Consider the following 21,228-nt stretch of genomic DNA (forward strand, 5'->3'; position numbering starts at 1 on the left):
CCCAGTTCTTACAGTCAACATACCATGTGTGCTTATTATAAGATTTTTAACTACAATTCTTAGCTACCCCCATGGGTATGTGATGTCATGCTAAATGTTATATATGGACTTGTCCCCAACAGTAAATAACAACCACATGTGAGACTATCCCTTGTGTCAATAGTGTGCACCAGTTGCCAGACAGAGGTGAAGTACAGTGGCTCTTTGCACAAATCCATGCCAGAGTAGATGAGATTAGGGTTGTAATGCAATAGCAATGGGATACTTTGTTGTTACTATATATGTAGTCTCCAGTGATAACTTAAAACTAACAGATTTATTGTAGTGTAAGCTTTTGTGGATTACAGCCCACTTCATCAGGTGCATCCAATGAAATACTCTACTTCCTGAAAGCTTACACTATAAGCAATCTATCTTAAAGTGCAACAAGGCTCTTTTACTTTTGGTACAACAAGTTCACACAGCTTCTTCTCTGGAGTTATATATACCACTTAATTTATGACCTCCTCAAGTCTTTACAATGGACTATCCGAGCTCATCCACCTTAATTCTAATTCTCACTCAAATTTAAGCATACACAAGAGTTGTAATAATTTTATTGATGCCATATTATAAAAATAAAATAAAATCAGCCTTTATGTACAGTTATTATGTTCCAGCTAAGACACGTTAAAAGCACAACTTCCATTCTTTTGCCAAACTCAAGGAAGCTGATTTTTCTTTGAGTCTCTTAAAATCTTTACAAGCATTGTCCATTATCTAGAGAATCTTGTATGTATTTTGGGGTGCTTTCTGCCAGACATTTTCAACTGCTATACACCAAAAGCCTTGCTTGAATCCACAGGGCTGCACAACTACAACACAGCCAGAGTCAGATTGGTTGACTGCAACTGTGGCTTTTTCTAACCAAAAACACCTTTGCTTTTAGTTAAGATCATGGAATGTATTCAGATTAGAGACCATGTGTATTCCATTAGTAGACATGCTTAGAATTGCACTGTTCATGACAATACAACTATTTAAAACTGAGTTAAAATAATTATATCAAAGTAAAGGTAGCCATGTGTGCCCATTAAAAACATTCAAAATCCGTATTAGAGCAATACCTTTATTAAGCCAACCCGCGTCACAAAAAAGAAAACGATTTTATGACATTTTGGTTGGCCTACTATATGTATTGATATATCAAAATAATTGAAATTGTGTATGATGCTTAATGAAATCAGATTTTTAAACTTTAGCCTTAATATGCCAATATTGATTGTTGTCTAATCTCATGGCACCATAGTTGCCTATTATGTAGTTTAGCGTAATGAGAACTTACACAGCCAGACTTTGGTTCACTTGCTTCCCCCAACATCACCCAGCACAGCTGTGAGGTAGAGTTGGGAAGCTACTGTTTCCAGTTTCGCTTAATCACAGCTTGTCATGTTGTCTGAACTGACAAGCTGTGGTTAATTTTATTTATTTATATATTTATTGAACTTCTTAGTCGCCCATCTGGGTGGCTAACCAGTCACTTAACATAAACGATGGCTTGATAGAAAAAGCCAGCTTGAAGAGTTCTTTCACTTTGGGAAAAAGGGGTAACATGCAGCCTAAGAGAACTGATGACTACTGCATTAGTACTGGAACTTGAGCTGAGTGTGCTAAGGATCAGCCTAAGACAGCACTGGATCTCAGTAAATACACCCAACTTCTGGACTTTCACTGGGCTTTCATACGAGTCTGTGTGCTTTTGTTAATCATCATAACATTTAAAAAGGAGCATTCATGTTTTTCTAAAAATATTAATCTCCACTTTGGTTTTCATTCTTCTTTGGCCATGGCAAATCTGTTTTACTATAGAGTGGTCAAGACTTTGGCAACTAAGAAGAATCAAGCTAAGTGTAGTTGTTCATTTCTACACACTCAGATACAACTCAAATTCAATCCATATAAGACATTCAAGTCAAACATTGTTACTTAAAGGTACATTTGTACAATAAAAAGACTATCTAAAATACAAACTGGTATTTTAAAAAAGGATATATTTACATTTAGTTTCACATTGTCATTGTTGATCATTCAGTATAGTATCACCATTGGCTGCATCTGAAAACATGATTCCTATTATTCTGACACAAGTGGTTTAATTAGAAGAAAATTGGTTGCTATGTTTTGAAAACATGAGAATGAATAAATGTACCTTTCAGATAAAGCACCCAGCCCACATTATGAATGGTATTTGGAAAGATGCAACATAGCAATAAATCTTTAAAAAAGAACTGAATTATTTTGGGGGCAGAAGGTACATAGTATTTATTAACTGCTTTTAAAAATAAGATGCGACACACTGAGGGAAGTGGAGCATGAGTCATCACAGACAAAAAGGACAGGAACATGCCCACTACATATTAAAAAGGCAAACCTTACATAATGAATGACAAAATCCATTGACTCAGTGAAACTGTAACAGACCCCATATACTGAGTGCCCAATTTCATACTTCGTAGTAAACATGGCACAAATGTTATAATGGTGAAGTAAAATGAACAAAGGTTCTTTCTCCTTGTCATTGTCTGTGGTCCAACACAATCACATCCCATATTTATGAAAATTAACATTTAAGCAAGCAGACTGATTTTCTTCTTGTTATGATTTCCGACTATCATAATCACTGACCATTCTCTTGATGTGTGAAAGTTTACTCTTGAGCACCTTGCAGTGTGCTTTTCGGTTCTTATAGTCTGCTGACTAAAACACAGAATACAAAGTAATATTAATATGCAAGTGAAAAAATTCATCTTCAATGTTAAGAAGGCTAGAGTAATATGACTAATATTGTCTTAGTTGGTCAATATTGTCCAATAGATTAATATGACTATTAATATGGTCAAAGCGATGCCAGTCCAAAAAGATAAATGAACCTATTCTGAAACTCTTAATGGTTTACAAAGTCCTTAAAACAGTGAATATGCAAAATAACCATAAAAGGATACCCTATTCTAACATAAGAAACATGCATCGTAGGTCATCACCAATGGAGTAATAGCTGTGCTTCTATTTTCAAAGAGACAGGACAGAACATTTCAAAGAGAACAGTTTGAAAAGCAGCATGCCTCTTTAGCAGTGAGAATTGCTGTGGCAAGCACACCCAAGAAGATTCCACAACACCATTGCTCTCCAAGTCTAAGTTTGCTTTAGCTCTGGATTTGCCAGGCACTTGGGGCACTTACTAGATACAGAGGTAAGGTACACACTTCAGTCTCCTCCTGTCCAGCTCAGTTTGCCTCTGCAGCCTTACAAGTGGACCAAGCTTGGATCAGGTCAGAAGCAAGCCCATGTGACCCCCACCTCTCAAGAGCTGGAGATGGAAGGCAGAGGCTTGCTATAGCTCTGCACTTGCACCTGGCCAGTGTAGAGCCAAAAGAAATCTCAGGCTTCTGCCAAACTCTGAGGTAAGATTCATCCTCTCAGAGGAAAATTTGGGTTCATCTTGCTCACTGCAGCCTGCCTAACCTCTCACCTGTAGATTCAGTTACAGAATCCCATAGATCTATCTTTGTCACTGAAGGCTGGAGTGGCATTGGTGGCATGAAGCCCCTTCACCAGCTAAGGCTAGTGTGCCAATTGCAATCCCTCCTAGACAGAGATAACAGAGCATGGATGACTGGTCAGGCTAACTTCAACCAGAACTAACTACCAAATTAAGTCAAAGGTAAAGGATTGCCTCAATGTGTCTGAGGCACTTTTAGCCCCATCATATTGCACATGCATGCAATGAGCTGAATTTGACTGGGTGAAGAATAAAGATCAACAATTGGGGAATAATGCAGTAACTGTAGTGTTTTTGAACAAGGGACTACAATGATGACACGTCATGAAAGCAGACACTGAAAATATGCAAAAATTGAAGAATCAACCCATGCTTCTTTCAAAGTGGGTTACATAGCACACTACAGTAGGAGAGATCTTTGCATAAACTTAGTGTGGAAATTGATTTCTGATTTTGGCATTTGTTTGTTATTGATCAATAAACTCTGTTCTTTGGAGCACAATCTATCGGTCTGGAAAGTTTTTTCTTCAACATTAGAATGCTTAAGTCAACAATTGAACTACTTACTGCTTTTATGTCCTTCAGCCTGTTATATTCTTCAGCAGCAGCCTACAAGGAAAAGTGACTCAAATTACATCACACACATTAACCAAAACCTAAAATAGAATGAATATAGGCTACATAATGAATATTACAAACATATTTATTGACTTCATACATTTTTATTGACAAGAACAGCTGCAAGAACATAAGAAGAGTCTTGCCTGATCAGGTCAAAGGTCCACTAGGCCAGCATCCTTTTCTCACAGCAGCCAACCAGATGCCTATGGGAAGCCTGCAAGCGGAATTAAAGGGAGCCCTCTCTGCTCCAATTATGCCCCAAATGTGGATTAGAGACTATAGACTATTTGGGAGTGGGTAAAGGAGAGACAAAGTTCAGTGGTATAACACAGGGGCTTTGCATGCAGAAAATCCCAGGTTCAATCTCCAGCATCTCCAAGTAGGGCTGGGAAAAATTCCTGTCTGAAAACATGGAGAGTTTTCTGTATACACCTGAGATTCCCAAACTGTGGTCCATGGACTATCAGCAGTTCATGAGCGTCACTGAGGTGGTCCACAGCATGCCTTTAGATTTGTAGTTGAAAATGGGAGAAGGCACATTTATTGCATTAAATAATCTTGCTGATTTTTAATTGTATTTTATTGCTTCTTTGATTTCCTTTGTATTTTATTGCATACTTTGAATTCTACAGAATTCAGACTGTTATGCAATAAAATACAATATATAAGAAATAAAACAATAAAATACAAATAAAATAACACAGCATCTAGCACAGCACATTACAATTGCTGCAGCAGGCAGAAAAATCATGAAGTGGTCTGCCAAGACCCTCAGTAATTTAATTTGGATACATAGACAGTACTGAGCTAGATGCACAAATGGTCTAACTTGATATAAGGCAGCTTCCTGTTTTCCTATGACCCTCAAGAACCACTGCCAATTGAAGACAGCATTGGAACAGATAGATCCATGATCTAACTCAGCATGAAGAAGCTTTATATGTTGATTGTCTCATTTGCAGGCATGAAGGGCAAAAGAAAAAGATTTGCAGGAAGACAGCTGAGAGAGAAACAGCAATAATGTTATTGAGGGACCACAGCTGGAGTCTAGATTGAACTGGAAATGACCACAGTTGGAGTCTAGTCTGAATGATAACAAGAGCCAGTGTGTCTTATCTATAAGCATTGCTAAAGGGAAGAGAAAAGGTACAGAGTAACAAGGAGCAGGAAAGATGAGGAAAAAAGACCCCACTACACCATGTGTGAGGAACTTTTGGTCCTCCAGATGTTGCTGAACTACAACACCCATCAACCCCAGCAAGCATGGTCAATGGCCAAGGATGACAGGAATTGTAGTTTAGCAATGTCTGGATGGCCACAGGTTTCCCACACGTGCACTACACTATCAGTGTACACACTGGAAAGCTGAAAATTTTAAATGGAACATCACTTCATGACTCAGACTATTCAGAAAGAAAAATGAAGTGGCAAAGGTTTAGAGGGCAGGCACAAGAAACTTCCTCAGAGGTCACCAACATAGCAACATGGAAAGTATTTAACTCCAACACTTGGATTCTTGTTGGCTGAAGGCAGGTTAGAAAGCTCATTTATCGAGAATGTTAAATACCTGCAGATATAGAGGAAATGAGTCCAATTAGTATAAAGGACTGCTTTCCACATTAGAGAAAATTATATATTTGTATTTTCATTCCATTCTTCAGAAAGGGAGAATCGCTTGCAACTACCAAGCCTAAGGGAAACCTATGATTAGGAAATGTTTTTAACAAACACTCCATTAATTATGATCAGTTTAGATGCTTTTTTCCAGCTGTTAGTTTGGAATGGCAGCAAGTACTACAGTCCTTATTTTTTCCCCTCAATAGTCTTTTTTTAATGATTTTGGAGAAAACGTACTGATCGTAATATTCCTCCTTCCTGCTGCAATTAATCTTGCACTTGCACAGTGCTCAATATCTAAGCAACATTTAAAAAATGAAATAAAGAAAACATGAAAATGCTTTACCAAGTCACACTTGGGTTCATCTTGCCCAATATTTTTTGCTCTATTGAAAAAATGGTATGTACTGCCTTCAAGTTGATTCTGACTTATGGCGACCCTATGAATAGGGTTTTCATGGTAAGCGATGTTCAGAGGTGGTTTACAATTGCCTTCCTCTGAGGCTGAGAGGCAGTGACTGGCCCAAGGTCATGCAGTGAGCTTCATGGCTGTGTGGGGAATTGAATCCTGGTCTCCCAGGTCTAAGGCAGAGCTCCTTCCCTGCCCTACTGCTTAAGAACCTTTTAAATGGAGATATCAGAGAGGGAATCTGAGACCTTCTGTGTGAGAAGCATGTTCTCTAATGCTGGTAGCGCATGATGAGAATTCCTGCAAAGTTGGTTGGCTGGAGGATGGAGGATAGGATTCTAACCAGCATATGTGAAACAATTCTGCTACTGCCAGATGGATCTAAATGTGGTAGGATTGCTTCACATCTGCCAAATTTTTAGATTTGTAAGAAATTAATAAGTAAACCAATGGGGTAAAGCTGAAAAACGTTTTACAGCAATTTCTGGTTTACAGAAGTTAAAAGACCTATTTACTGGATGAGCCTGGAAGTGTTCACACAGTTGACATATCTGTAAGTGTAGGGCGTAAACATGGCCACACATCCAGGTGATATTAAGGGGTCCTTTTCCTTGTATGTACTCTCATATTGCTTCTCCTGTTGTATAATGTTTCAATGAATAGAATTACCTTATATTCCTCACTGTCTTCAATGTAGTCATCTAATTCTTTATCAAGACGAGAAAGTTCTTTGCTGATTTCATCAAGCTCTGCTTGCAACCGCTTGTATTCTTGTAAACCTACATCAAAATCTCGCTTGTATGTTTGCCTTTGCTGATCTGATGATACAGGTGGATATTCTCTGGGTGAAAAGTGGTTTCAAATGTTATTTTTGCATAAAGGGAGGGGGCCAATCAATTGTAGATAGATTAACACAACTATTTGGTTTAGGAAAGTATATGCAACTCATTTGTGAGTTAAATTAATATTTCAGTTTTGCTCTTTGGTCAAAGCATAAAAACGTAGAATTCAGATCCATGTTCCCTTCCACTAGAACTGTCACATACCTATAGGAGTCTCGAGCAACGATCAAGAGATGTGACAATAAATAAAGAGGTGTGATTCAACACCTTTAAATAGCAAAAATTCTGTTGCACTTAACAGTACAATGAGCATATTAAATATACTGAAAAATGCAACTACCTTTTTAAATCTCCAAATGATAATTCTCAATTCAAAGGTATTTTGTGCCAACAGTTTCAGCAGAATATTTGAACACTTGTCTCAGAATGTAATTTTTTAATACACAGTAACATGGTACATTTTTAAATGAATGTTGATATTCCACATAACCTGATTTGACCAAGTGGACCACACAAATATTCTACTAAGCACTTTTATTTTTTACAGTCACAAGTTTTGAAACCTTACTGTGTGAGAGATTTTTTAGATCTATGGATAAAAGAGAACTTGACAGACAGCTTAGCAACATGCTTATGGGTATTCATGTTGTTGCAGTTTTTATATCGAGTAACAATTCTGTCAAATTATAAAGTGTAGACCACTTCAGATTTTCCTATAGCAAGGCTTCAGTTTCTACAAATGATTTCTACTATGGTTCCATCTTCTCTGGATATGGTTATCCAAAAAACAATCACACATACATGAAATGCATTTCATATACTATGCTCTTCACAAGTTAATTGGGCTTAAGCATGGAATGGCCACTGTTTACTTAATAAACAATGCAAGTTTTCCTTCATACTTCAGTATCTTGGCTGACTGCAGAAGTTGCTATAGTTACACATAACAGTTTCTCACTCAGTTTACATAAAGGGTAGCTGAAGTGCATTTTATCTGTACTTCTTCTATTTTGAAAATTGGATACTACAGGTTTGGCTTACAAAAAGATATCTTAAGAGACAGATTGCGAATTTCACTATTTAACTATGTTACAGGACAAAGCATAGCTTTATATTAGATTTGTGATTAGTGCACAGTATATTTACCCTAATCATTTATCATTTTACTTCTTTAAGAATTTTTAAGCAATTGAATCACATCACTGAAACACAGGATGAACCATTTCTACATTCTACATCCATTTGAGTTACCAGATTTTAAAAACAGAGACCTTTCATGTATGCATAAAAGCAGCACCTCAGGATAAACCAGCTTCTGCATATGGTTTTCAGAGACTACACTCACAAATATGACATTTGCCTGTACCTCCCTTCAATTTATTGCTCTGCCCTAACACACGTGGTTGACACCTTAATAGGCAAGTAACACAGAACCTACTTCAACAGATTTTCCACCCCCAATCTCAATCAATAAGCTTATTTTATTGCAAATATATCTACATAAAAGACTTATATTCAAACAGAGAGCCAGTGGTGCTTCTAACAGTAGCAGGAAAGGTACTGCAGTTATATTTTCCCTGCCAAAATGCTAGCTTTTTGCTAACTAGTAGGTGGCTCATCTCCAACCTTTGTTTATGTCAATGAAAATCTAGAGAATGTTGGTAGGAGATTGGATCCCAATGTCATTTCTTTCTCTGTAGCATACACAACCTGTTAAATTCTCATGGCAACCTACATCAACAGAGTTAGAAGTGGGATTCTCTGCACAGGTGTAGTACACCAGGCTGCCCATTAGTGCTGTACCAATGCCCAGGTTTTATGGAATTGTTCATACCTGTCCCAGTCCTCCTCCAGTTCATCACAAGACTCCCCTCCAGTGGTATAATCTGCATCATAGTGGTCAGTGTTTGCTCTCTTCCCTCTTCCTGCTCTTCTTTTTTGTGTTGGCTCTTTAGCTGACCCATTGTAACTGCTAGCATTGGCATATTGAGATTGCTTTAGGTCCTTTGGTATGGGAACAGTAACTTCAGGTATCCTGTTACAAGTGAAGAACAATTCTCTTTCAATTTCATGCCAAAGCATCAATATGTGGAACAACTATTAAAACAAGCAAAATAACAAGTCTGTTGGTTTGTCCATACTTGGCTCCTTTTCTTGAAGGATGCGTTGCCCAATGTAAAGGATATTTTTTCTATTACACAAAAATTCATTAATGTATAAGAACCTATCTACAAAGTCAAATGGACTGACACAGCAGGTAATTCAAGAGAATTTTCAATAACAAAGCCAGGCCAGATGCTTTCTGCTTTGAAACATAAGCTGATAACTTTGTCCAGAGGCGATAATTAGAGTCACCCCTAGCATTCTGGAACAGCAGTTCTCACTCAGGCAATGGATTCCAAGCTATTCATTATTTATTTATTTATTAATAGAATTTGTATTCTGCCTTTCCATCAAATGGTGCTCAGGGCAGTTAACAATAATAATACAAATATAATATAATAAAATAGCAATAATACAAAGACAAGACAGGTAAAGCATCAATACAATCAACAAAAGCACCAGTCAACATCAATTTTAACTGGTGTTGGGGGGGTTGCCTCCCTCCCGAGAGACGTCAAGTGGCACCCATTCTGACAGGCCCATCTTGGGAAGTGGAGCTAGACACAGTAGTCAAGGCAAGACACAGTAGCCAAGATTTCCAGGCGGTCGTCATACTCAGGGCTGGCACCAGAGGGCAGCCAGGTTGGGCCTTGGCCAAGGGCCCCTGGGTCGCAGGGCCCCCCTGAAGGGCCCCTCCTTAGGGTGGGTTGATTGTGGTACCTTCCGCAATCTGCGAGGTGGATCGCGGGAGGGAGTTCCGAGGCACCCCCCCACTTCTGTGCAGACCCACGATGGCCTCCTGCAACATGCTCTGCCTACCTCTTGACGTAAATGCTGGTTGCCAGGGCAGTGCCAAGCATGTCGGGGCCTGTCACACTGCAGGCGCAAGTCTGCCATCAACCAAGATGGCGGCCAAAGTTTCCCTTGATTAATGGCAGGGATGCCTGGCACTGGCCCCTGGTCATACTCAGGGGGTACGTCACGGGCAGGAACAAAAAAACAGACTAAAGCACAGACTTCCCATAGCTGGTATGCCATCTCGAGAGTCACGAGCATGGCCATAAGCCAACAAGTAGATAGCCTGGTGCATGTGTGAGGGGGTGAAAAATAAAGATCAGTGAGGAAGCAGCTTTCTTTTTTTTAAATCTCCCCACCAGATCTGGAAAGAGGCAGTGTTACCAGACAGCTACTCTTCAGCCCTTGGTTAACTATGGAATTGTTAGGTCCAAACCCAACACGCAAGCTGTCACTGTCTACTCAGCTCACATCCACCCGGGAAGGTGCGGATAATAATTCCAATACAACAGAATGGAAGTGACCCAACACCCTGACTTTAATGAAAACGTTTTGGAAGCATTTGGCTGACTGTTCTTGTTTTTTAAATATGCTATCAGAGTAGTCAAATTTCCAGCTGCTTGGTCTCCTGCAAGTTCTTCAAGAAAAGAAGACAAGGAATCAAGTTCAACATTTTATTCCCCTGCCATTTACAGATAAAAGTTGACTTCAAAAATCTGACACCCTATAGTTTAGAAACAACCTGAACAGAATAACTAAATTATATTAATTATTGCTGCCTTCAGCACGACCCCCAGTCCTCAGATCCTGCTTTAACCAAACCTCAGTATATGCAAGTGAAGCAACGAGATATCTCTCTGGTCTCAGTTTCCTTCCTCTTCTGTGTTCCGTCTTGTGTCATTTGTTAAGATTTTAAGCCCCCCAGGCCAGGGACTTGTGAATTCTCAAGGTGGCTTGCATAATTAAAACTAAGTTTTATTACAAATATCCCTGAAACAACCCCAAATACAGCTATAGCCATTTAAGGTTTGCAATGCCCACTTCAGTTGTTAGAAATAACATGTAAACTCACATCCACTGCCTGCAAACACGACAAGGAATCAAGTTCAACCACTATTGGAGATCATTTGTTTATTTATTTATTTGATTTATATCCTGCTCTTCCTCTCAGTAACTTTAACTTAATCCTCGAGTGACAAAACAAGAGTGACATAGAAGTGTGCACATTTTGGCTGGCCTTGGCAGTCAAGCCAAAATGGTGTGGTCTTCAGGACCCTAACCCTTTGCCTATGTATATTCAAAAGTCAGTCTCACTGCGTTCAGTGAGGCTTATTCCCAATTAGTTTGCATAGGGATACTGCTGTAGTCACCGACCTTGTGCTGTCCCTCTGTGGGAGGTCAGGGACAATCTTCAATTTTTGGAACTGGGGTGAAGTTTTTGCACTGGTCAGCTGAAGTGGCTTGATCACCTCAGCCACACACAGTCAAAATAGCTGGCCTAAACCTTGCTCTCTAGCTTGCTTGCCAACCGTGCTGTGGCAAGTGTTTCATCACTACAGGTTTCCTTTCTAGTTTGGTGGTGGTGACAGAGGTACAAATCTTCCCCCATCATTGCACTACACTCTCTGAAGCACAGCGCAAGGATGATCCTTCCCTCCTCCCCAACTCCAAGCTAGAACAGCAATTTGAATGGTGTTAAAAGACACTCATCATGACATGGTAGAAAGAAGGGCTCCGGTCAATTTTTTTCTGAAATATAATCCAGATGACCGAGGGTCTTTGACAAGTATGTTTTAAATTGGAATATATCACTTCTGAATGCTGCTACTGGAGCAAATGTTCCCCCACCACCACTGAATGCACAGTCCAGTTAACCTGTATTTCATTCAGCGTGGAGTCTCAGAACATTACAAAATCTTCACTTGTGGGAAATGCCCAACTTACTCTTTTTGAAAATTGAATTCATAAGCAAGATGTTGCCACACCTCTCAAAATATGGCCTTCAACTTTTGACACCCATTAATTACAGCGCTATTTTATAGAATTTTATTTATAAACATAATAATTAACAGGCTTAGCTATGCCTGTCTTTGAGACAAAAAACAGTCCTCAAAGTACAAAGGCAAGCAATGGAAGGTCCACATATTTTCAGATCATCCCTTCCTCTTGAACCCAGACAATTGAAAAGTGAGACAAGGGGCAGACTGATAACAAACCAGCAACACATCATCTAAGGAATACCTGATGAACAAATGGACACAGGAAATAATGGAAGGCAAGCCAGCTTTCTAAACAATGGAGCCAGATATCACTACAAGAAAAGCTACCTCAAATACATGCCCAGAGAGTAACATGACTCTTCCAGATCACTATGCATAACATTCCCCCTACGCCTCTAAGATGATCTTGGCTTTTGTTTAAAAGCTCTTTCAAGAATTCTCACACACCCAAGAACTTGGGAGTAAATTAGCAAGAACTCAAGTTAAAACAGAAAAAGACAGTCCAATTTATACATGATACATGAGGGAAGAATATTATCGCTCATTCTTTTAAAATTCCTAGAGTTAAATCTCTTAAGACAATTACTAAAAATCCTAGGTTTTGACTTTATGCGACCTACTTCTGAGTTAATATGCATAGGACTGCCGTTCAAGTGTATGTTCACTTCCTAGGTTATCAAAATGCTGATTGGCTATCCTTATCCAAATACTGATTATTAAATAATGGCACACACACTACATGAAAAGTAAACAGCAATGTAACCCTGAAATGGCACTTTTAAAAGCAGTGTCTGTATTTGGTCTGTCAGTGTGTGTGAGAGTGAATGTGCATGTTCTACATTTTATAACATTTTGCACTTTTATCATTAGGTCTGCATATCTTAGAAAGTATTGTAGTCATACTTTGCTTTTACCTTGGTATAAATACTGAAAACAAAAAACAGGCCTAAGCACATCTGATAAATAATAATGTAACAAATAGATCCTGCACCAACATTTTACGAAGATAAATATGTATGAGATTAGGATCAATGGTGCACTTTGCACAAACACCACCACCCTATTATTCTAACTCTCTGGACTGGGTAGATGCAGGTGTTATATATTTTTAATTAATTAATTAGATGTTTTTATATCCTGACCTGAACTTACAAGATCTGAACAGGGTGGTTCATGACAGATGCTCTTGGAGGTCACTGATTCATAGGGTCGCCATAAGTTGTAATTGATTTGAAGACACATAGCAAAGCAACAAATATCCTGTCCAATCTGGAGTACTGGGCAGATTTACGTAAGAAATGCTTACAACCACCATCTAAAACATGCAATAGCTATAAAAATCATTGCATTACATTAAAACAAAACAAAACAGCAATGATTCCCTCCTCTACTGGAGCATTAACCTTCAACCACCCCAGTCCCAAGCACAGTTAACATAGCTGCCAGCATAAGCATTCACCCAAGTTAATACAGCTTTGATTCAGTCCCTGGGTTAAACAGGAACTCCACTTTGACCTAACTGCAGGTAATAGTTATGTCAGCAGCAACATTAAGGCTTGGTGAGGTAAGGGGCAGGGTTAATATTCCAAAAGGGAGGGAGAAATTGTTATCACATCCTGCTTCAAATTGCTTAACCTGTGCTGTCCTTCTGTTGTATTATGTGCACTCAATAAGAAAAACAGGATTATTATACTTACGGAGTAGCTCTGTAGCTATTCTCATTATGGATCTGATGTGCAGGAGCATCAGAAACCGAGTAACCCATAGAGCTGGCAACTCGATCTGGATAGTCAGCTACTTGTGTAGGTGCTACTGGCTCCGCATTTACAGTCTTCACCTGGAAAAATATAGATGTGTTAAGATAAATGCATAACACTGAGCAATATACTATCATTCCAGAGCAGAACACATTCTTCAGCTTTTAATTGGTTGTATTTCAGATTCTAAAATGGCACAAAGTGCTGTCAGAAAAAAAGATTATCCCCCTTGGTAATTATAGAAAGCATTAAGTTCCACAGAAGATGGCTCAACCCATAATACATCACTAAAGAACAGGTTGCCGATCAACTCTCTCTGCCTGCAGTGGGTATAATAAACAATTACACTCTAGATGGGATTTAAGCAGTGTTTCAACTGGCATTATATTGCATCAGATTAAACCTGCCCCAAATGTGCACGTTGATAGTAAGAGTCCCTATAATTCAGCTGTCACTTTGATGTTTTTGTTCATTTGTTGTGGGGTGCATGGTGAGCATCTCTTTTCAATCTGACCCGGTGAAAAGATCTGAGATTATATGGCTTTCTGGAAGTCATTATCAAAGCCCTTCTTCACACACAGGACCACAGTCAAGAGAAATGCTACACCTGAAGGACACAGTCAGCCATACTGTAGCAACTCTTGAGTGCGTTTTGATGTGATGAAGCCTAGAATTCCCACTCTTTCACACCAAGAACATTGAGAGATCCCCAATTTGGGAACTCCCTTCTTGCCTCATCAAGGAGAACAGGCATTGAGTCACCTTCTCTGCCACAGAATGGCATGTGATACAGAGCACACACAGTAACATTAAGACTCATTTAAAAATTGGTCTAAATTATCACACTAAAATAAAAACAAACTCAGCAGCCTAGCAATAATTCCGTGATCACAACACAACTGGTTATTTAAAAGCTTAAGCAAGTTTAAAAACATAGACCACAAGCCCTCCCCCACACCACCATTAGGCTTCAGTTGTTTGGAAACCTTCTATTGTACCCAATAAAAGCCTTCTTTCAAGCTTACTTGTAGCAGGGTGTGTGTGTCCCAGCCAGGGAAGCAAAAAGTTTAAACTTCTCACCTCAGCTGCAACCTCTCCTTTTTTTCAAGTCTCATTACTTTAGGGAGGGGGTGGAACAAGAATCGGATACTGTGAGTCAGATGAGCCCCCACCAGCGGCTGCATTTGCCCCATAGGCTGGTGGTTTCCCTAGTGAGTTTTAGAGATTTCTCAGCTGGTGAGCCCATTTGTAACAGCTTGAAAGTTGCATGAATCTTTCTTTTGGCAACTGATTGCGGTTTTAACGATGGTCTAACACTTTTCCTGGTGGTAGCACTTTTCCTGTTAGGCCACTCAGTAACCTGCCACTATGGATAACCATTTAGAAAGCACTGTGGTCATAACCTCAGCACAATACATTTTGTAACCTGGTGTGCATCAGTGAGTGCACCATCCAAGAGGTTGGTGTAACTATCTTCAAAAAAAGCTGCTTTATTCACAAATTCCATCTGATCTTCAGTACTGTAGCCTTAGTACTCCATGCCTATGTGTCATCTGAATTATTGGATTAGCAGACCTCCTGATCAAGATTGCTTGTCTAGTCAGTATTAAAATTTGGAACTCAGTCTATTATCAATTTCAGAAAGCACTTCAGGATCTCCCTGGGCTGAGATGAAAGCCAGCAGCCAGGATGCACTTGTGTAGTCCTCAAAATGGAGAGTCAGTGGTGAAGCTCTTAATGTATTTTCGGCATTAACAGCAAGTTACCTGGCTACACTATTTGCTGATGTACTTAGGAAAACAGTTTTCCCTTATGTTTATTCAAATTTATACCCCACCCTTCCTCCCAAAGGAGCCCATGTCAGCAAACACAAAAATTAAAAATAAAATAAGAACACATTTAAAACTTCTAAAAACAGTTAAAACTGGGCAGCACCCAGCAGCAGAACCACCAACATGGTCTCCCCTATAGATTGTTGGACCAACACAGTTGATATTGGGGGAGGTGCTCGTTTATGTACTTGGGTACCAAGCCATTAAGGGCTTTGTATGCTAGTAAAAACACATTAAATTGAACCAGTAGCTCACAGGCAGCCAGTGTAGCTCTTCAGGACCAGTGACAAACTGTCCCATTGTTGGGCCCAAGTTACCAACCTAGCAAACTGATTCTGCACTAGCTGCAACCTCTGGACTGTCTTAAGGGCAGCCCTATGTAAAGTGCATTACTATGGTCCAGATGGGTGGTTATCAGGGGATGGACAATTGAGGCCAGGCTATCCTGGTCCATGAATGGCTGCAGGTGGCAAACCAACCTAAGCTGGACATAAACACTACTAGCCACAGTAGCCACATGAGACCCTAGTTGATAAGCTGAAATCCAAGAGTACTCCCAGTCATGGTATTCCCCTTCAACCACACGCCACAAACAAAAGGTAGTAAGTTTATTAAAACACTCCTAATTTTTTTTTACAAAAAGGGGAGTAATTCTACTAATCATTTAAAAACAGAGAACTGGATTGGTGTATATTTCATCCTGTTGACCTTAAGGTCAAAGGAACTCACATACTTAGTTTAGCTGGTTTGTTGGCCAAGTGTGTAAGGAATCAGCATTACATGAGAACCAGTAGATTTTCCCTATAGTGTAGACTTGAAAATTTTCAATTGCCTAAATCTACCTTAAGTGATAGCATATAAATGCCTACAAAATTTGCATGTTTGCTAGAAACAGCACTCTTGTGGTGCTGCTGCCTGTGGCATACAAGAAATGAAAGCACACATATCATGGTAAACAGAACTGTTTCCAAAAGCTGTAACAGCTGTACCACACATCCTCCTGCTTTGCCTAACATTTTTTACCTCTGCTTTTAAACAGTGAAGCAAAACATGCAGAGACCAGAGTCTGGTGGTTCACATTACATTTTAAAAGGCACACCTAAAATGTGAAGTTGGAATGCAAATATATGCATCATATGGTAGACATACTCATGAGGGAACCATTATTGGCTGCAGCTACCTATCGAGTATATGCTCAGTTGCAAACCCAAGTGTGTCTTTATTTACTGTGTGAGATGACCCTAAGGACATGCATAAGGGTTGTGTTAAGATACTGATATACTGAATCAGTAACTGCGGAAGTGTTTCTGCTTATTTCAATTAGTCAATTCATACATAAGCCAAACCACAGTTTGGCAATATAGGAATGAAGCCTGCATTTATGCACTCCCTCCTCTCCCTCACACAGTCTGCTTACTTAAACATACTTCCTGTGTTGTGGTAAACATAGGGTTAGATTCAACAAAGTTCTGCTCAGAGTAGACCTACTTAAAATTACTGAACATCAGTTAGTCATGTCTATTGACTTTAATGGATCCACTCGGATAGAATTAGCATTGAATACCACCCATAGCTTGCTGTTAAATATGCCACAGCAAAATATGGCTAGCTGCAATCCAATGTAACTACTTAACCAAATCATGCAAGAGGAAACATGAAAGGGAGCATATCAGCCTGAGGCTTCAGCATGCAATGAAAAACCCATAGTTTGTCATTACAGAAACTGGCCCAGTATTGGCGGAGTCACTGTAGATGGTACAATCTACATTAAAGAATGTTGGGCAAGAACCTAGGCTGCATAGTACCTTGCTTTTTCTATTCCCTTACGCATCAAGTTTAAACCTCCTGCCAAAACTAGGTCAGAATGGGCATATGGGCATGTGTGCGTGAACCTGCTGCTCAGGATGTCTATAGACTACTGGGGTTAGTTGTTTTTTAGTTGTTTTGGGGGTCAAGATTTAATTTTGGAGATTCATTTTTGCTGTTATTTGGACTATAGCATATTTTTGTTAAACACTGTTGTGAAGTGTGTGGGGATTGTTTAATTGTATATTGAGATGTTCTCATTAGTTTGTTGTTTATTATTATTGTTTGGCTACTTATATACTGTGTATATTTATATGTTAAAAATAAAAATGCTACTTATTTGCTGGGAAATTGAAGATTTTTATCTAGGCCTTTTTATAAAGTGTTTGGTTCTCTTATTGTGACACATTTAAATGTTTTTTCTTTTCTTTTAATAATGTTATTTGTTATTTAATTTTGAGAATTGCATTATTGTATTTATGCTTTATGATGTGTTGTATTCATGTTTTTGTAAGCCGCCTTGAGGGCCTTTTGGCCATAAGGCAGGATATAAATTTAATAAATAAATAAATAAATAATAATAATATACAAAATTAAAAGTAAGATTGTAGCCTCCTTTACACATGTGTGTGGCATGCTTATGTATTTCAGAGACCTACTCAACTATCTGATTCTAGGGCCAAGTTAATATATTGTACTACAATAGTATGAAGGGAGATTAAGACTCCTTACTCTATTTTTTAAAAGGTCCCCCCCTTGAATGAACACAACAACTGTTTCTATTTATTTATTTATTTATTTATTTTATTTTATTCAATTTTTATACCGCCCATAGCAAGGCTCTCATCTCACCATCTGAACTGTGCTTTTAGGTATGATCTAAAAGCTGAAACAGCCCACCTAACCTGGTTTTACAACTTGGATACACTGAGCATTGGAGAAATCATTTAACATACTACTCAAGAAAAGTAACTGTGGCCATGTTTGCATGCAATCATAAGCCAGACTTTGATAATTTTCAGGGATGGCTAACCTATGGTCCTTCAGATGTTGCTTAAGTCTCTTCATTCCTTGCCACTGGCAGGAGATGAAGGTCAGAGTATGGGACAAGGTCAGTAATAGGATTACAGGTACTCTGTGATGGCTGATTTTTAATTAATTGCAACAAATTATGAGAACACTGACAGAAAAAACTCCAACAGGAGTCTGAATTTTTTTCTCTTTTTACACTTTGAACTCTTGATTCTCTCTGTTTTGTGTATCGCCACGAAAATTTAGAGGGTTGTTAATCAAGCATTTCTGAGTTCAAAACTGTAAGTTTTGTAAGGTTTTATTTTGAAATGAGCTTATGAGAAGCAGCAGTATGTCATGGGGGGTATTTTCAATTTAACATTGCGGAATATGAAAAATCCATGCTGGTTACACTATACAGCCATTCTCATGGCTGTATAATAAGCCTCAGAACTCCTCCTGGTATTAGAATAGCAGAGGTTTTATCCTAAGTTTTAAATGCATTTCTTCATATACAACCAGCTCAGATGTCAGACATTAGCTATAATTTTGTACTTGAGATAGCTGACCATTGATAGATACCAAAGGCAACAGGTACTACAGAGTTATTCACCAGGATTTGTTATTAGGCTGAGGGTTTTTTTTACTTGTTCTTTCCCTACCAGAGTGAAACATGAGTAAACAAGTTCATTAGCTAGTAAAGAACACGCCCCGAAACTGTCTCGCCGAAACATTTGCTTCATATAATGTAAGGCACCATATGAAGTAGTCAGTGTCTTTACACTAACCCACTGGATAAAGGTCCAAGCAAACCAATGTCACATGCAAGCCATGAAAAGCAAAGTGCACAGTAAATACTGTACACACAAAATAAGCAAGCGTTAAATTGAGTTACCAGCTTATCTAGTTAATTAAGCACCTCCAGCTTTAGAAGTACAGTGTAGGCTTTCTAAATCCTCATTTATAATGTCTACATATCTCACATGCAGTCCTATTACCCCACAAATTAACTAAAGTTATTATTTATTTGTTTATTACATTTATGTCCCGCCCTTCCTCCCAGTAGGAGCCCAGGGTGGCATTGTTAGATTGGAATATAAATAAGAATTTTTAAAGAGCACTTTGACTTCATAAACAGCAGTAGCATTAACATAATCCAAGGGTCAATCACCTGACTACGCTGTATATAGTTTAAGGTATTTCCCTCCGCCCAGAACATACTATGTTCGTGGTGAACAATTCATCTTGTTTGTTGTTCATTGCAAATGCAAACTGCATTGTTACATATTGCAATGCAGCTCAGAAAACCTATCCAGCATAAGCACTGTGCAATCAGGACAGCAAGAAGCATTGTCCATCTTGGCCTCACATCATGAATGATCCCAAAGCCTTGCTACCTCAACAAAGATTGCTTTTGGAAGTGGGTTAAAAAACAAAAACAAAACTGCACATAATCACAAAGCATAATGATTCTTATTACAATGCTGAAGATATATACACTAATGCATATATATTGCATGTATAATTTTTTATACACACACAATTTAAGACAAAGATTTCACAAACAAGTATTAGAAAAGTTAACTTACCCACTCTTCTACATTGGGAGCCTCTTCATAAGCTTTTATATTGTCCCACAGGATATTCACTTTACCGTAGCGATTCATTTTACTTCGGGTCTTTACCGCAAAAAATATTATTATGGCAAAAGCTGCAACAAGAAGGAAGCCCAATACAATGGCAATAGCCTAGGAAAAGGAACAGATAAATGTACTGATGAATTTTAAAATGCAACAAAACATCAGAACAAAAAAGTTCTTAAAATAGAAGGCCTATCCTTTTCAAACTAAAGTGAACAATGGGGTGGAATCACTGAAGGGTTTGGGAGATCAGTGTTCAAACATTTACTTTAGCCACAGTGGTCTTACACAACTTACTCTTTTAGCCATGGTTAATTAACTGTAGTTAGAAGAATTGTTAAAATAGTGGTATGACTCACAAGATTGTTGCAAATATTGATTTTGATAGTGCTTGGTCTGTAAATTGCATTATAAATTAATCAGGATCTCAATGCAGGTAGAAATTTTTAATACCTATTTAGATAAGTTAGGTAAGTCCTCAAAACTGATAACCTCTATTTCCAGAAACTCAGGCTTTAGCAAGGGTAAGAAAAGAATAATGTTAAAGGCTGACTTACAGAGATACGTTTCTAATAACTAGCAGTGTTTTTAAAATCCTTAGTTCAATTAGGCAAACTCTGTGCTTAAAAATAAAGTGTCCTAACGCAATTTCATTGGCTCAGAAGTATATATCCTCACTTGCATGTGTTTTACTGCCACAATTTGTATGTGCAAGTAGTGTTTTTTTAAAATATGCTATTTTTGTGTACTCAGGAACAGGTTTCTTGTTTGAAGAAACAAGGAGCAAACAGTATGGTGGGCCAATGGCCCTTACCATACCTTTTCCCAAAAGATTTTTATAAATCCTCTCTCAATCTTGCAAAAATCCTAGCAGGTGAACCATTCATGTTCTTTTTCAAAAATAAATAAATGGAGAATTCAAACTTGCCCAAGACCATTCAACCTGTCTACAGAGCTGGGTTGTTGTCCATGAACATAATGGCCCAAGACAGCTTACACACATTATTTGATAAAGTACTAACACAGATAAACCCACAAAAAGAACAGCTAAAATGATTAGCAGGGTTTGTTGGCTCCAGCTGCTTCCTAGCAGATTTGAACTGAAGATTTAGCAATTTGACTCCAGTAAATAAATGCAGTCAAGCCATCATGTCGGAACCCTGAATTATACATGACCCACTCATTTTAAGTCTGAGCTTCAAATTCATCATTTAGATCAGCCTTTCCCAACCTTTGGGTCTCCAGATATTGCTGGAA

At 38.6% G+C, this 21,228-nt stretch overlaps 1 protein-coding gene across 2 annotated transcripts in view; it reads right to left on the reverse strand.

Annotated features, from left to right (window-relative positions):
* Window positions 1-578: 578 nt before the first annotated feature.
* The window catches only part of OCLN (occludin), a 29,912-nt gene continuing 9,262 nt past the window's right edge, over window positions 579-21,228 (reverse strand). For both annotated transcript variants that reach the window (XM_061621443.1, XM_061621447.1), the window contains exons 4-9: window positions 19,921-20,079; window positions 13,623-13,762; window positions 8,862-9,062; window positions 6,855-7,026; window positions 4,106-4,147; window positions 579-2,736 (exon numbers count right to left, since the gene is read on the reverse strand). In XM_061621443.1, coding sequence (XP_061477427.1) covers window positions 2,635-2,736; window positions 4,106-4,147; window positions 6,855-7,026; window positions 8,862-9,062; window positions 13,623-13,762; window positions 19,921-20,079 — 816 coding nt within the window. In that variant the 3' untranslated portion in view covers window positions 579-2,634. The remainder of the gene's footprint in view (window positions 2,737-4,105; window positions 4,148-6,854; window positions 7,027-8,861; window positions 9,063-13,622; window positions 13,763-19,920; window positions 20,080-21,228) is intronic.

The sequence above is a fragment of the Rhineura floridana genome, chromosome 1 (assembly GCF_030035675.1).
Source record: "Rhineura floridana isolate rRhiFlo1 chromosome 1, rRhiFlo1.hap2, whole genome shotgun sequence".
Taxonomy (NCBI): Eukaryota; Metazoa; Chordata; class Lepidosauria; order Squamata; family Rhineuridae; genus Rhineura; species Rhineura floridana.